Source organism: Callithrix jacchus, chromosome 3 (genome assembly GCF_049354715.1).
Source record: "Callithrix jacchus isolate 240 chromosome 3, calJac240_pri, whole genome shotgun sequence".
NCBI lineage: Eukaryota > Metazoa > Chordata > Mammalia > Primates > Cebidae > Callithrix > Callithrix jacchus.
In genome coordinates this window covers 190,506,737-190,522,058 of record NC_133504.1, presented here as the reverse complement: position 1 = coordinate 190,522,058, position 15,322 = coordinate 190,506,737, and the positions used below count along the sequence as shown (strand labels likewise).

The 15,322-nt window shown below is 46.9% G+C and overlaps 1 protein-coding gene across 16 annotated transcripts in view; it reads left to right on the top strand.

Annotated features, from left to right (window-relative positions):
- FAM193A (family with sequence similarity 193 member A) overlaps positions 1-15,322 on the top strand; it is a 191,682-nt gene that overhangs the window by 102,714 nt on the left and 73,646 nt on the right. For 11 of the 16 annotated variants that reach the window (XR_008480333.2, XR_008480332.2, XR_008480331.2 and 8 more), the window contains 5 exons: positions 1,172-1,319; positions 8,741-8,812; positions 11,411-11,488; positions 12,824-12,933; positions 13,074-13,316. Coding sequence is in view for 13 of the 16 variants with exons in the window: in XM_078367703.1 (XP_078223829.1) it covers positions 1,172-1,319; positions 8,741-8,812; positions 11,411-11,488; positions 12,824-12,933; positions 13,074-13,316 (651 nt within the window). In the remaining 3 variants the exon portion in view is untranslated. The remainder of the gene's footprint in view (positions 1-1,171; positions 1,320-8,740; positions 8,813-11,410; positions 11,489-12,823; positions 12,934-13,073; positions 13,317-15,322) is intronic. The other 5 variants (XM_035294601.3, XM_078367704.1, XM_035294597.3 and 2 more) reach the window with 1 other exon arrangement.

Below are 15,322 nucleotides of genomic sequence, written 5' to 3'. Positions count from 1 at the left end.
ATTCCGAAAATATGGAAAATCATGAATAAAGTTAGGTTTTATAAATAATTTTGTATTTCTTACACATTTTTTCCCTATGTCCACTACAAATATTTTTAACATGCTGTAGTCATATCTTTAGTTACCATGGGCATAGCTCCATTTCAAAATACATACAGGTAGATATACACGAGTGTGTGTATTTGTGTGAATGGGTTGACGTAATTATAAAAGTGGTAACAAGCATCTAGTTATCTAGTACTGATTCTTCTAGATGTGCCATGATACGTTTGGGTGGCTTCTAGTGTTTTATGTAAACAATGCTGATCCCTAACCCTGCACAGAATCTTTGTGCTCTTGATACATTATAAATGGCATGTTTGATTCTAAGCCATCCTCATCAAGATGTCTTCTTTCCACTTGTTTTGGCTCACACTGACAGACTTAGGTATTAGGAACATGAACTTTTTCTGACAATAATCTACATGTGTCTCCACACCTCGCCTCGTCCTCCTCCTGACCCTGGCCCCCAGCCTTCTGTCTCCCAAGGGCTGTCTTGCTTACAGTCTCTTTTCAGAAATCGAGATACTTTCTCACTGTCCACCTGCACGTGTGTCTTCTGTTTCCCGTTTATGTTCTCATTTTCTATTGTGCCGTCTTCCTTAATGTAATATAGACAGTAGACAGAAGACAGAAAACTATTCTATTTCTTTAAGTAAATCAAATTTTGTTTGCTTTATTTGAAAACCAGACATAAATTTTATGTGTCATTAAATGTTTTGTTTTCTCTGAGCCAGTTGTATAAATAATAATAATAAAACGATTATGAGACTGCAAAAATACCTTTGCAGTCTCATATTCGTTTTATTATTTTTAATTTTTTAAGTTTTTCATTTGCAACTCCATATTTGGTGAACTGAATTATTAAGCCATAGTCGTTAGAGATGTGTTGTTCAGTGCTCACTTCTTTCTTAGAAAAAAGTGTTGTTCCCTTGAGCATCTCCTTTTTACCAGTCTGTCCCGGTGCCTTGTGTGGAGAATCTGTCGATCCCAAGCAGCGCCCTGCTGTGGTGCAGAGTGGTGCCCTGTTTTCCATGTTAGGAGGTGAGATGACAAAACAGGATAGTAGCAGCAAGAAGCACATTTCTGCCTTTGGGTTGTTTCCTTTGTTACAAGGCCTTCTCTCTCCTAGGCTAGGAACCACCACACACGACACCTGCAGTGAGGACACATACAGCACCTTGCTGCAGAGGTACCAGCGCTCCGAGGAGGAGCTGCACAGAGTCGCTGAGGAGTGGCTGGAGTGCCAGAAGAGGATCGATGCCTATGTGGACGAGCAGGTGAGTGCTGCCTGGGACCACCACCCTTGGACGGCCCTGTTGAAGGCAGCATCAAGACACTAACTTCGTCCTGAGCTGCAAGCCAGGATTCCCAACTGAGGCCTGGAGGCGCATGTGTAGCCCCTGTGTGTCAGTTGCTGGTTTTCCAGAAAGGATGGGAAACCTGTTGGCATCACAAGGTGGCTTGGCCCTGCTGTGCCTGAGGTGTGCTGGTAGCAGTTGGTCAACTTCACCTTGCCCTGGGCACACCTGCTGTCACTGCCATGGACTGTCACCCAGACTCTGTACCCCAGGTAGGAGGTTTTTAGTTTGAGGGCCATTTACTGAGCACTCTCCTGTTGAGAGCTCATTGTCTGTCTGTCCCAGTCTAGAAGGGAGTGCAGACACATGCACAGGTGGCAGGTGGCTCACAAGGTGGAAGACAGAACAGGGAGGGTACCTGCTGGAAGTGGATCTGAAGGGAGGGCGCTCAGGCAGCCCAGGTCTCTCAGATGGAGCAGTGTTTTGAGACAGCATCCTCTCCTTCCCACCCCTGGCCTGCCTGCTCTCCTAAAGCAGGGTTGGACCAGGCAGCCCTTATTTAAAGATGACAGTGGTGTGAGCAGCGGTAATGGAGGGATGACTGACTTCTTTCTGTGTTGCGCTTTTGAGACTGTCTGTAGGAAAATGGAACCTGGGCTCTGGCCTAAAGTGTGTGCTGGTCCCATGTCTGCCCTGGCATGGTGAGTGCCACATGGATGCCAGCTGTGCCTCCTGTCAGTGCTCTGAGGGACTGGGAAGAAGGAAGGGACTGGCCTGTGCTCCCTGCCTCCGTGAACTGTGTCATTGAATTCACAGTGCAGACCGTGTTTTCTGCTGTAGTTCTCTGCTGCAGCCACCGGGACTAGAGCTACAAATGGTCTGTTGTTTGGAATTTCGTGGGATTTCTCTTACTCCATTCTTCTGTGTTCTCGGCCTCCCAAAGTGCGAGGATTACAGTTGTGAGCCCCTGCGCCCGGCCTGCTGTTTTTTTGTTTTTTGTTTTTTTAGCCTCTATCAGCTTCAGTGGAACAAGTTCCAACTTTGTCACATGCGGAATTCTGTGCTGTTGAGCTTGTCTTCAGGCGGGTGGCCCTGAGACTCTCCCATGACTCTGTCTGCCCCTCTTCCTTGACCGTGTATGCACAGCACATCAGGGTGAGGCGGGGGCCTTGGAGGTCACTTTGGTCCTGGAAGATTTCCTCTGTGTCCTGGGCCCCACGTGGGGCTTGAGAGAACAGTTGCTGTTTCGTGTTTTCTTCAAAGTGGGTGTGTTCCTAATTCATGATTATGTCTGTTTTTGCAACCAGAGACTTACTCTCCAGCTGTGGCTTGCCACTAATCAGTGACTCTGCCCTGGACTGCTGTGAGGGCAGGGTCTGGATGCCAGGTGGGCAGGGCAGGGCCTCCCACTGCAGCATCACCTCAGCAGCCTTCATCCTGTGAGTCCTTGAACATCCAGGGGCTGCAGCTGTGCCGTGTGGGGGCAGCCCAGCAGAGGGCGCCGAAAGCTTCATTCCCCTCTGCCATCTGTGGGTGTTCCAACCCATTTTCAGAAGTTCGCTGTTGTGGTAGAGGGAGCAGGAATTGGGGGAAGCTAGGATAGTGGGCATTAACCTGCTCCAGGAAGTGGGCATCGTCAGCACAGTCTTTTCGGGGCTGTGGCCATGCAGGAGGGCCAGTAGTGTGTTCAGGTTACCACTCCCTGGGGTGTTCTTGACTTGGGTCCCAGGGAGAACCCTGCATGGCAGTTAACACCAGAGCGCAGGCCTGGGTCTGTCCCAGGAGGCTTTTCCTTCCCTGGTCTTAGTTTCCGACCTGCAAAATGAGAGAATTACCTTAGGTGATGTTTGGGTTTTATACGAGCTTTTAATTCCAAATACGTTTTTTGTGTGTTATTTTTAAAAGGCAAAACTGGCCAGGTACAGTGGCTCACACCCGTAATGCCAGCACTTAGGGAGGCTAAGAGGGGAGGATCACTTGAACCTAGGAGTTTGAGACCAGCCTGGGCAACATAGTGAGACCTTGTCTCTACAAAAAATTTAAAAATTCACTGGCTTGGTGGCATGTGCTTGTGGTCCCAGCTACTCCAGAGACTGAAGCGGGGAGGATCACTTGAGATCAAGAGTTTGAGGCTGCAGTGAGCTGTGATGGTGCCACTGCACTCCAGCCTGGGCAACAGGGTGAGACCCTATCTGGAAAAGAAAAAAAAAAGCAGGGCTGGCACAGTGACTCACACCTGTATTCCCAGCACCTTGGGAGGCCAAGGCAGGTGGATTACTTGAGCCCAGGAGTTTGAGAGCCGCCTGGGCAGCACAGATGGACCTTGTCTCTACAAAAATTAGCCGGTCATGGTAGTGTGCCCTTGCGGTTTCAGCTACTCGGGAGGCTGGGGTGGGAGGATCGCTTGAGCCTGGGAGATTGAAGCTGTGGTGAGCTGTGATCTTGCCACTGCATTCCAGCCTGGGAAGTAGAGTGAAACCCCATTTCAAAAAAAGAAAAAAATATATAGGCATAGCAAAGTAAATAGTCTCTGTGTTGGTATTGCACAGTGGGCGGCTGGTATACAGCAGGGGTTCTCACCCTCAGGCCATAGACCAGTACTAGTCCAGGGCCTGTGAGAATCCAGGCTGCACAGCAGGAGGCGAGTGGCCATTGAGCAAGTGACGCTTCCTCTGTATTTATAGCCACTCCCCATTGCTTGCAGTACCGCCTGAGCTCCACCTCCTGTCAGATCGGCAGAGACATTAGATCCTCATAGAAGCACGAACCCTATTGTGAATGCGTGTGCAAGGGATCTAGGTTGTACGCTCATGCCAATCTAACACCTGATGATCTGTCACTGTCTCCCATCACCCCCAGGTGGGACCGTCTAGTTGAAGGAAAGCTCAGGGCTTCCATTGATTGTGCAGTGTGGTGAGTTGTAGAATTACTTTGTTCTGTATTACAGTGTAATAATAATAGAAATAAAGCGCACAATAAATTTTATGAGCTTGAATCATCCCGACACCATCCCCTTGCCTCACCCGGTCTGTGGAAAAATTATCTTCCATGAAAACTGGTCCCTAGTGCCAAAAAGGCTACGGACCATCGCCCTGGAACACATCCCATGACACCTAAGCAGGGTGGTTTATTGAGAGTACAGAGGGAGGGGAGAAGCTGTGAGATCTCAGGTCACCAGTAGACACTGTACAGGAAAGACCTTGGGAAGGAAAAACGAAAGGAGAGACGCCAGCTTCTCCACCTGGCTCACTCTTGTCGCTGGGGCTCAAGGAAGTGAAGCTGATGAGCTGCTTCGGCCTCACAGAGGAGGAAGGTATGAGAAGCCAGAATCATCCTGGCTAGGGAGCAGGGACAGGAGCTCAGGGCTCTGAAGTCCAGGGAAGGGCTGCCGTGCAGGGCACGGTTTCAAGACTCCCAAAGACGCTGCTTGAAGGAAGCACATGAAAGGGTTGTTAGCCTAAGAGCGTCTCTGTTGATGGCATAGTGTCAGCTACCGAGTCTCCGTCTTGCCAGCATGAGCTGCAGGCAAGTTGAATTGCATGAGGTCATTGAAACGCCCCAAGTGCATAGAACCCCACCTACCTTTACCAAGGGCCTCATAAAAAGGTGCTAAAGCACTTTCTGAGTAGGCATGGATAGCTGCCCACAGCACACTCTGATGGCTGCAATGGAACAGTGTCTCAGGGCCCTCTCCACAGTCTTGTTAGTGTTTGTAGCAGTAACAGATAATGAATTTGGAGAAGCTGAGTGTTGGGAAATCCACTGGAGGGTGGCATCAGACCTGGAAGGCTGTGTATCAGTCCGTTTTCACACTGCTGTGAAGACCTACCTGAAGTAGGGTGTGGTGGCCTCACACCTGTAATCCCAGCACTTTGGGAGGCTGAGGCGGGCGGATCATCTGAGGCCAGGAGTTGGAGACCAGCCTGACCAACATGCAGAAACCCCATCTCTACTAAAAAAAAAATAATAATAATACAAAAATTAGCCGGGTGTGATGTCACATGCCTGTAATCACAGCTCCTTGGGAGGCTGAGGCAGGAGAATCACTAGAACCTGGGAGGCGGAGGTTGCAGTGAGCCGAGATTGTGCTATTACGCTACGTGATTCTGGGTAATTTATAAAGAATAGAGGTTTAATTAACTCACAGTTCTGCATGGCTGGGGAGGCCTTAGGAAACTTATAATCATGAGAGAAGGAGAAGAAGAGGCAAGACACATCTTACATGGTGGCTGGAGAGAGAGCGTGAGGGGAAATGCCACACTTTTAAGCCATCGTATCTTGTGAGAACTCACTCACTATCACGAGAATAGCATGGGAGAAATCTGCCGCCGTGATCCCATCACCTCCCACGAAGTCCCTTTCTGACATGCAGTGATTACCGTTTGACATGAGATTTGGGTAGGGACAGGACCGAACCGTATTAGTGTGACAGGTTAATGTCACAGGGCAGACATGTGAAAGAAGGGTCCTGTAATCACAGTGGTGAGAGCCGCGCTGTCTGTCCTCAGGCAGCTCTGAGCAGGCTGGTCCCCACCAGGCAGGGATGCATAAGGGACGTGAGGTGGCCGGCCTGAGTGGTCAACAAGTGATCATTGTGAAGCAAACATTCAGCTTGCCCACAACAGCCCCAGGGAGCAGCGTCTGGACCCCATGTAGATCCATGTGATCAGAAAGAGTCCCTTGCAAGGGCTGCTTAAAGGGAGAGTGGGCTGTAGTGTGGAGCTGAGTTCCCTACGATAGAGAATATGGAAAAGACTTGGAGAGGTGTTTGGACTAGGGACACTTCTGTTCCTGGCTGGGGCTGGTGGCTTCTGTGCCTGGTACTCAGTTTCCCAGGGATTTGCAGAGTACCCTTCAGGGGAGGCACTTGTCTGCAAGCCTGAGTGCACACTAGCCTGGCCCGTCAACAAAGGTGAGTTGGGTGTGTCCGTGGTTCCTGTCTTGGTGTTGAACAGGAGAGGCTGGCCTGTTGTAGGGAAGCTTTGCTGAATGGAACTTTCCCCTTGTTTCTCCTGCGTTTGGTGTGTTCCTTCCGTAGGGTTGATGCTGCTGACTTGATTTATCCCTGGTGTATTCATCCATTCTTGCACTGCTATAAAGAAATGCCTGAGACTGGATAATTTATAAAGAAAAGCAGTTTAATTGGCTCACAGTTCTATGGCTGTACGGGAAGCATGGCTGGGGAGGCCTCAGGAAGCTTAGTCATGGGGGAAGGGGAAGGAAGGGGAAGCCGGCACATCTTACATGGCTGGAGTAGGAAGAAGTGGGGTGCGGAGTTGCTACACACCTTTAAACAACCAGGTCTCATGAGAACTCACTATTACAAGAACAGCACCAATGAGGAAATCTGCTCTCATGATCTGATCACCTCCCACCAGGCCCCACCTCCAACATTGAGGATTATAGTTTGACATGAGATTTGGGTAGGGACACAGATCTAAACCATATCACCTGGCTTTCCCATCATGTATTAATATAAGCTTCTGAGGTTGTGAATAACTTACAGCCTTCAGGTGACTTCAGAAAGATAGTACGGTTAGTGATAACTTAGGAGAAGAGATGGAAGAGAAGGAAGATGAACCCTTACCAAGTGCTGTGCCGAACCCAGTGTGGCTAGAGCCTCACTGCTGCTGCCTGTTGTTACCACGTCTGCAGATGGCAGGGGGCTTCCGAGGGCCTCAGCCGGGCAGGCCTGTTAGGGTATGGCCAGTGGTGTCCTACGCAGCATAACGTCCTGCTCCTAGGAGCCTGGGGCGCTGTCCTTTGTTACACATGTGTTGGAAATGGCAGATAAAGTTCTAGTTTCAGAGATTCATTTCTCGAATTGAACTGTAACTAAACACAGAAATGCCTCTTAGGGAGATTCCTTTACTAAGACCAAAGAATCCTTTGGGAATAGTAATTTCTTGATGTATCTGTTTCTTGAAGTTAAACATTTATTTTGTAATATATATGGTATTATTGCTGTTCCAGGGAAAATGGTATATATGTAAAAATAACAATATACATGTTCTCTCTAGGGAGAAAAAGTAGTCTCACTGAAAAAGTAAAGCTGAAATTGAATTTCTTTAAAATTGCGTGTTTCAACTTCTCTTCACTAAAGCAGTGAGAAGATGCATTCTTGTTTTCACTCTCATGAGGAAACCATGAGGAACAATGTTCCACTAATAACAACTTAGGGAAATTGAGTCACCTTAGTAACACCCAGAGAATAATAGTCATTCCAGAATCATGTGCATGGGATGCACATGAGGTTGGAGGGAGCTGAAAACAACAGAAATTGACGCTCATAGTTCCGGAGGCCACAGGTTCAGAATCAGTATGGCAGCAGGGCTGTGTTCCCTCGAAGGCTTTGGGGGCGGCTGCGGTGGCCCCTTGTGCTCCTTGGTTTTTGGCCACTTCACTCTCCAGTGGAGCCATTTTAATTTAAAAATTTAACACCTTTGAATGAACATTGGTTGTTTCTAATCAATACCACTTTAGAAGTTTTCTACTGATTCAAGGTTTTTAAAATGTTGAATACATGTAAAATAATCGACTCTTTACAAATAAGTATGTATGTATGTGGCAAGAGAGCTGGTAGGTTTTGTTTGTTTGAGATGGGGTCTTATTCTCACCTAGGCAGTGGTATCATGTCGCCTCACTGCAGCCTCCTCCTGCTGGGTTCAAGAGCCCTCCCACCTCAGCCTCCAGAGTACTTGGGACCACAGCACACAGCACCATGCCTGGCTAATTTTTTATTTTTATTTTTTGGTAGAGACAAGTTTTTCCCATGTTGCCCAGGCGAGGTCTTTGAAATCAATTGTTTTTATGTTTGCTTTATAAAACTCATTCTTTCTTTCTTGTTTGACACATACATAAGCCTGCAGTACCCAAATTTGTTCCCCCCCAAAAATTTACCCAGAGGCTATGAGGAGAGAGTCAAGGAAGAGGTTTTTATTGATGTTATTTATCAAACAACTCTTGAGCTCTACACTAAGATTCTATAGTAACTGCACACATATACTATGAAAGGGAGAATTGGCATCAATATTGAATCTTCCCATCCAAGAATATGGTATGTCACTGTTTTTCAACTTTTTTTTAAAATGTATGTTATATTATGGTTTTATAGTTTGTAAATCTTGCCCCATTTTATGCTTCCACAGTGTGTAGTTTGAGGGGCTGCTGTGACTGGCATCTTGAGTGGGGAATCTGTGTTCTAAAGCATTCTTGCTGGGAACTGGGAAAGCGGAGGTGCCCTGTGACCAGTCATCTCACCAGATGCCAGCATGAACTCTTGTAGTTTTTGAGTTGAGTCTTGAATCTAGGAGTCTAGGAAATCACAACATTTTCTACAAATAATGATAGGTTTATCTCATCTTTTCCAGCATTTGTCCCCTTTTTTTGGCTTCCACTAGGACCTTCAGACCAGTGTGAATAAGAGCATTGATACTGGCACCCTTGTCCAGTCCTGGCTTCGAGGGGCTGCTGTGAGTGTTTCACCATGAAGTTTGATGCTTGCCGTACAGACTTTTGATAATTTCTAGCAAATTAAAGAAGTTTGCTTTTATTTCTAGTTTATTTAGGCTATCATTTAAAAAATAAAACAGGAAGATGTCAAGTTTGATGGTATGATTTTTCTTCTATCAGTTGCTGTATAAATTAAGAGTTTAGGTTGCCTAATTTTGAGACATTCTTGCATTCCTGGGATGAAACCTTAATAGATCATGATATGTCATTCTTTATTCTATTATTAAATTTAATTAGCTGATATTTGATTTAGGACGTGTGTGTGTGTGTGTGTATTAGGATATGTATATAAAATTATTTTTAGAGACAGGGTTTCACACTGCTGCCCAGGCTGGAATGCAGTGACAAGATATTAGTTCTCTGCAGTCTCAAACTCCTGGACTCAAGCTATCCTCCCACTTCAGCCTCCTGAGTAGCTGGGACCATGGTTTTGGTTCTGGCTTGGCACGGTGGCTCACACCTGTAATCCCAGCACAGGTGGGATTTGGAGGCCAAAGCAGAAGGATTGCTTGAGCCCAGGAGTTTGAGACCAACCTGGGCAACATAGAGAGACCCCATCTCTACAAGGAAAAAATATTAGCCACATGTGGTGGTGTGTGCCTGTGGTTCTAGCTACTTGGGAGGCTGAGGTGGGAGGATCACTTAGGCCCAGGAGGTTGAGGCTACATAGTAAGTTGTGATCATACCACTGTAGTCCAGCCTAGGTGACCTTGTCTCAAAGATAATTTTATTTACAAAAAAATGTTTTTGTGAGGGTGGGTGTCTCTTGCCTTATTACCAAGGCTATTCTCAAACTCCTGGCCATAAGTGATCTTCCCGCCTTGGCCTCCCAGAGTGTTGGGATTACAGGTGTGAGCCACTGCATCTAGCCAGGACTTTGATATCTGTAATCTGAGGTATAATTGAGTTGCCTTGGTCTTTGAGGTCTTATTTGTTTCTTATAAAAGTTTTATTAGCTTCATAGAATGAATTGAGATACTTTCTGTGTTTTCCATTTTCAGGAATACTGTAAGTTTTCTGTCCCATGAAGGATAAAACCTACCGTAAAACTTTGGGGCCTAATTCATTTTTAAAGGGAATAACAAGAACTATAGATCTTGTCTGTGTTTTGAATTTATATGATGTTTATTGGTCTATTTCAGTTTTCCTTCTACATCGAGTCAGTTTTACAAATGGAATTTGGTTCAGGAAGTTATCCACATCATTTAGATAATGGGTCGTAAGCTGACACCTGTAAGGATAGGGAAAGTCATGGAAATGGATGACATGGAGTAGAGTGGCCCCAGAGTTCCTGTGGTGCTCATGGCCATCACCACCCTCACCTTAGAAAGTGCCCTCAGTTGGGAGAGGCCCTGGGGGAGTGTGGGACATGGGTAGTGAAGGCCCCACTTATGTGTGCGTGCACCTGTTCTCCTGTTCTCCGTTGGGCAGTCCCCACTTGGCTCTAGCAGTCTTCACAGGGCCACCAGAGCTACCGAGTTGTCAAGAGAAGCCAGACATCTGGATTATTAGGTGAAATCTCAAAAAATTTTTAAAAAGAGGCATTGTGCAGGTCTGACAAAATAGCCCATGAGCCCCTTGTTTGCAACTCTTCTTTAGAATACTATAAAGCATCAGCTTATAAAGATACTTTCTCTCACAATTTTAAAACAATCTTCTGGCTGGGTGGCTCATGCTTGTAATCCCAGCACTTTGGGAGGCCGAGGCAGGTGGATCACTTGAGGCCAGGAGTTTGAGACCAGCCTAGCCAACATGGTGAACCCGGTCTCTACTGAAAATACAAAAATGAGCCGGGCATGGTGGCGGGTGCCTGTAATCCCAGCTACTCGGGAGGCTGAGGCACGAGAATCACTTGAATCAAGGAGGCAGAGGTTGCAGTGAGCCTAGATTATGCCACTGCACTCGAGCCTGGGTGATGGAGCGAGACTCCTTCTCAAAAAAACCAAGAAAACACAGTCTCCATATGTATCCGTATCTTTTCTCAAACCTGATGTTTTTTTGTTACCTTTTCCCCCCTTGTTCAGCCCTGGCAGAAGTTTAGAGAACCAATTTTTGGTTTTATTAATCACATTTGCTTCACTGTTTTCTCAGTAAGTTCTCTCTTTGCCTTTAATTCATTCCTCCTTCAGTTTTGTTTTGCTTCTTTAAGTCTCACGTGCCTGTTAACAGCTCCTCCTCTCCTGCAGGCTCGGATCTCCATGTGGCCATCTTGCCATCTTGCTGCCGCCATCTTGCTTATCACTAACGCATTCAGGGCACATTGTGGGCATTCAGTAGATAGTGAATGTTCATCGACTGTCTTCACAGATTTAGCCAGAATATCTTAATTTCTCTTTTAATGTCTGCTCATCTCTGTCTTTCCTGTGAGAAAAGTACTTGTGTTGGTTTTGAGTAGAAATACCCGTTAACATATTTGTGGTATTGTATCTTTACTGTTTGCAGATGATGCTTCTCATATGTATCTTACTTAAGAAAATCGCCTCTTGAAAATGTCTTGTGTAATTGTCACAGGGATTAAGGTTTTTCTTTCTTTCTTTTTTTTTTCATCCCCTTACTAGATGACAATGAAAACCAAACAGCGCGTGTTAACAGAAGACTGGGAGCTTTTTAAACAAAGACGATTCATTGAAGAACAGGTAATCTTGTCAATGAGAGAGGCAATTAAAGGAAGCAGAAATTTGTCCTGACAGAGCGAATTTCTTTGCCCGTTGATGTGCTCTGTTAGAACAGCATTGGAGGACCACATCGGTACCTTCTGCCAGTGTTAAAAACTGCTCAAGACAGTGTTTTTATTTTCAAGATAAACTAATTTTGTTCACCTGTTTCCTTATCTTTCAAATACTCCTCAAGAAAAACACGTGTATTGAGTGGTCTCTATCGTACAGAAGCCCTGAGTATTTTACAAACGATATTGCCCTGAGCCCCCATAGTCCCCTATTGAGACAGGTGGTGCCAGCTGCAGTTTACATACAAGGGAAGGTGATGGGGTGGGGTTAAGGATGTCGCCTGATGTCCCAGTGCTGGGATGGGGGCCCAGCTTCCCCAGACAAAGCAGTCACCAGGTGCCATGCCTTCAATTGCCCTTCCTTATCTTCCTGGTGGTGCCTCCTCCAGGCAGGCTTGTGCTCCACCTTTGCTCGCACTATTTGGCAGAGCTCCCTAGTGATGTCCTGTATCTGGTCTTGGGCCCTTGGCTTCATCTGGAAACTCGGCTTCTCCTGATCTCCCATCCACATGCCACACCAACTCTCTTCCTGTTCTCTGACACTTCTCTCCATCTCCTTTATGAACTCCACTTTGTTGGCCTTTCTGTAAATACTGGTGGTTCCCCGGCCTTGACCCCATGCCTCTCTCCACATTTGCATGCCCATGGTCTCCTCTGGGCACCACAGATATACAGGTGGCACCAGTGTTGGGCATGCTCCCCTCCTCCCTTTCCCCATTCTGCATGTGTCCTGTCCTTTTGAGTGGGCTTTCCAGCTGCCACCTGTCCCATTGCCAGAGTAGGACCAGAGTTCCTTCTCCTTTGAAATGCAGGTGCTCACCTTGTCTGTTGGAAGTCGAGGCACCATTTCCTCAATAGCTTCCAGGCCCCACTCCTTGCCCTCCATGTGCCAGTCTCCATTCCTACAGCTCTGTTCCCAGTACCTTGCCAGTGCCAAGCACGTGGCAGACAGGGTAAAGGCCGGACCTCCGCAGCAGCCCTGCTTTCCAGGTGTCTGCTGTGAGGGCACATAGCAGTATGTTTGCTGAAGACAAAAGCATTTAGGGGCTCCTGCTAACTGAGCCCTGTGCAGCTCAGTCGCCACTTGCTGCCAACTCCAGGTCTGTTTCCCCTGTGTTCCTGGTCCTGTCCCACTGAGAAAGCAGTGCCCAGAAACATGACACATGTTAGCAGAATTCCTGAAAAGTAATGAGCTATGTCCCGGGGGAAGGTCTTACAAAATTAAAGTGTTTAAAATTTCCTCTAGTTAACCAGTAAGAAAGTTACTGGAGAGAACAACTTCACGGACACCATGAGGCACATGTTGTCTTCCCGTCTAAGCATGCCTGACTGCCCCAACTGCAACTACAGGAGAAGGTAAGCCTGGGTGCTTGTGTCAGTGTGTCCAGCCCACAAGACCTTCACTGGGCTCCGCAGAGGCCCAGACCGGCCCTTAGAGAGCATGGTCTAGCCTTCTGCATTGGCTGGCTTGGTAACTGTCCTTAATTCCTGATCAGATGTGCTTGTGATGACTGCAGCCTCTCACACATCCTCACTTGTGGTATCATGGACCCCCCCGTCACTGACGACATCCACATTCACCAGCTCCCACTGCAAGTGGGTCCTGCTCCTGACTACCTTGCTGAGAGGAGCCCACCCAGCGTGTCGTCTGCAAGCTCAGGGTCGGGCTCCAGCTCTCCCATCACGATTCAGCAGCATCCCAGGCTCATCCTCACAGACAGTGGCTCGGCACCAACTTTGTAAGTGTGACTTTGTAGTAAAGTTTCAGAAATTTAAGTCTTCCAGTAATGAGAAACACGTAAAATAACATCCACAGAAGTAAAAACATCATTATTGTGCTTTTCATGGCAAAGAACCCTGAGGTTTTTAAAGCAGCTTTTAAAACATGAAATCAGTAAACCCAAACTGATTACCTGAAAAAATACGGTAAATTAATAAAGGCCAGTAAAGAAAGAACGTGTTGGCGTGCAGAGAAGTGTCTCTACCTCCGGCCTCACGTCTCCTCCTTCTGAAGGGTGAGCAGCCCGCTGTCCGTCCTGTCTCATTGTCAGCCCAGCACTCAGGCCTGTTTCAGGTCTTGCTAAGAACTCAGGTGATTGCTTCAGCAAGCTGCTGCAAGTTTCTGTTTTCCGTGTTCCCCATGATTAGAAGTGCACTTGGTACTAGCAGGGTGGCTGTGCAGCCGTCACCCGTTCATGTTGTAGTTGGCTGGTCCCGATTTCTGCAGTTGTCACCCTGTCATTTGGGCAGACTTCACATGCTAATCTCTCAAAGGGTTGCACATGGATGTATTGCTAAAGTCAGCTTAGGTTTAGTTGATATGTATCGTAGAGCACACAAGCACCATGCTCTCTGTGGAGGTGCCCAGTGGGAGAGATTGTTGCTCCTGACCTTGGCTGTGCGCTGTTTCTCGGATTTCTCTGACCAACTGACTTGTGTTCATTCCGTCCATCTGGATTTCTCATGGTGACCAATGTTTTCCTTCAGTCTTTCCATTTTCAGTTTGGGCTTGTTCTCAGAGAAAATAATCCTGGAACGACTGGTGTAAACTCACCGACTCTTCATACAAAGATTGCAGGCTGCTGTTTATTGCCTTAGGGACACCGTGTTCTCTCTGGGGCACAATAAAGAATGTGAGACACTTTTGCAGCTGGTGTTATCCAACTGCTTACTGAAACATAGAAATTAAACATAAAGAGTCTAGTGAAAATTTAAGATGGAAAATTTCATCCCCGTTCATTTGTCACAGCTACTGATGCCAGTTACGGGCTCTTGTGCCACATTTGGTAGTGGAAGAAATTGGCCACGAGAGCCTTTCTTCTTGGACTGGGACTGACTCTATCACTGTTTATGGGGAGCCCAGGTTCTTGGGGCATCTGGACCTTCAGCAACTTGTGATCAATGTCTTCTAAATGTAAACTCTTGATTTGAACATCTCCAGTGTTATCTTTTCGTTAGTATTCTCTTTTTCCCGGTGCCTTTTCTACGTTGGTTAGAAAGAGCAATGTGATGGAAGTCACTAGACTGCTGCCTGGATCTTAGGGCTGCATCTTTGTGAAGTATGGAGGTGCAGACGGCGAAGCTCCTGCCATCAGATGGACCAAATGGCCGAGTTACTTCATTAGAACCCCAGTTTCCTCTTCTGTAAATTGTGGCAGTGATCATCCTCAGGAGTAGATGTGAGCATTGGCCCAGGCAGGGCCCCAGGTGCAATGGGCCTACAGGAAACCCTAGCACCCTGCACCTTGTGGGTGCTGTTTGTACTTTTCTCTGGTGAGCTCCAGCCTCGAGCATGTTAATTATAATGTGTTGAAAAGACACCTGAATTTGGTAGTCCTGGACGCTCTTCGCTTATTCTGGGACATGAGATCACAACGAGTTCCTCGGGTTTTGCCTTCCGGAGCTTGCTGTGCGCCCAGGCTGAAGATGGACTCAGTGGCATGTTTTCGTGGACCGTGGAGCACCCTGTTTGCACTGGGCTTGAACCCTGTGCCAGCTCTTTGAATGCATCAGAAGCTTATATGTCCCAAGTGGTCTCTGTAGGCTGAAGCCTTAAAGTCTGTTTAGAATTGGTTTCGGTTCAGTTTTCGTTTGCCTCTTGCTTAGAAATCTTCTAAAACTGATACTTAGTTATGACCATGAGTGACCATGCCATGACTGGCCTTAAAGCAAAAAAAAAAAATGAGTCTTTTGCTATGTTAAGTGCCTTTAAAGTTTTGTTCACCTGGCTATTTGTGAAAATTTG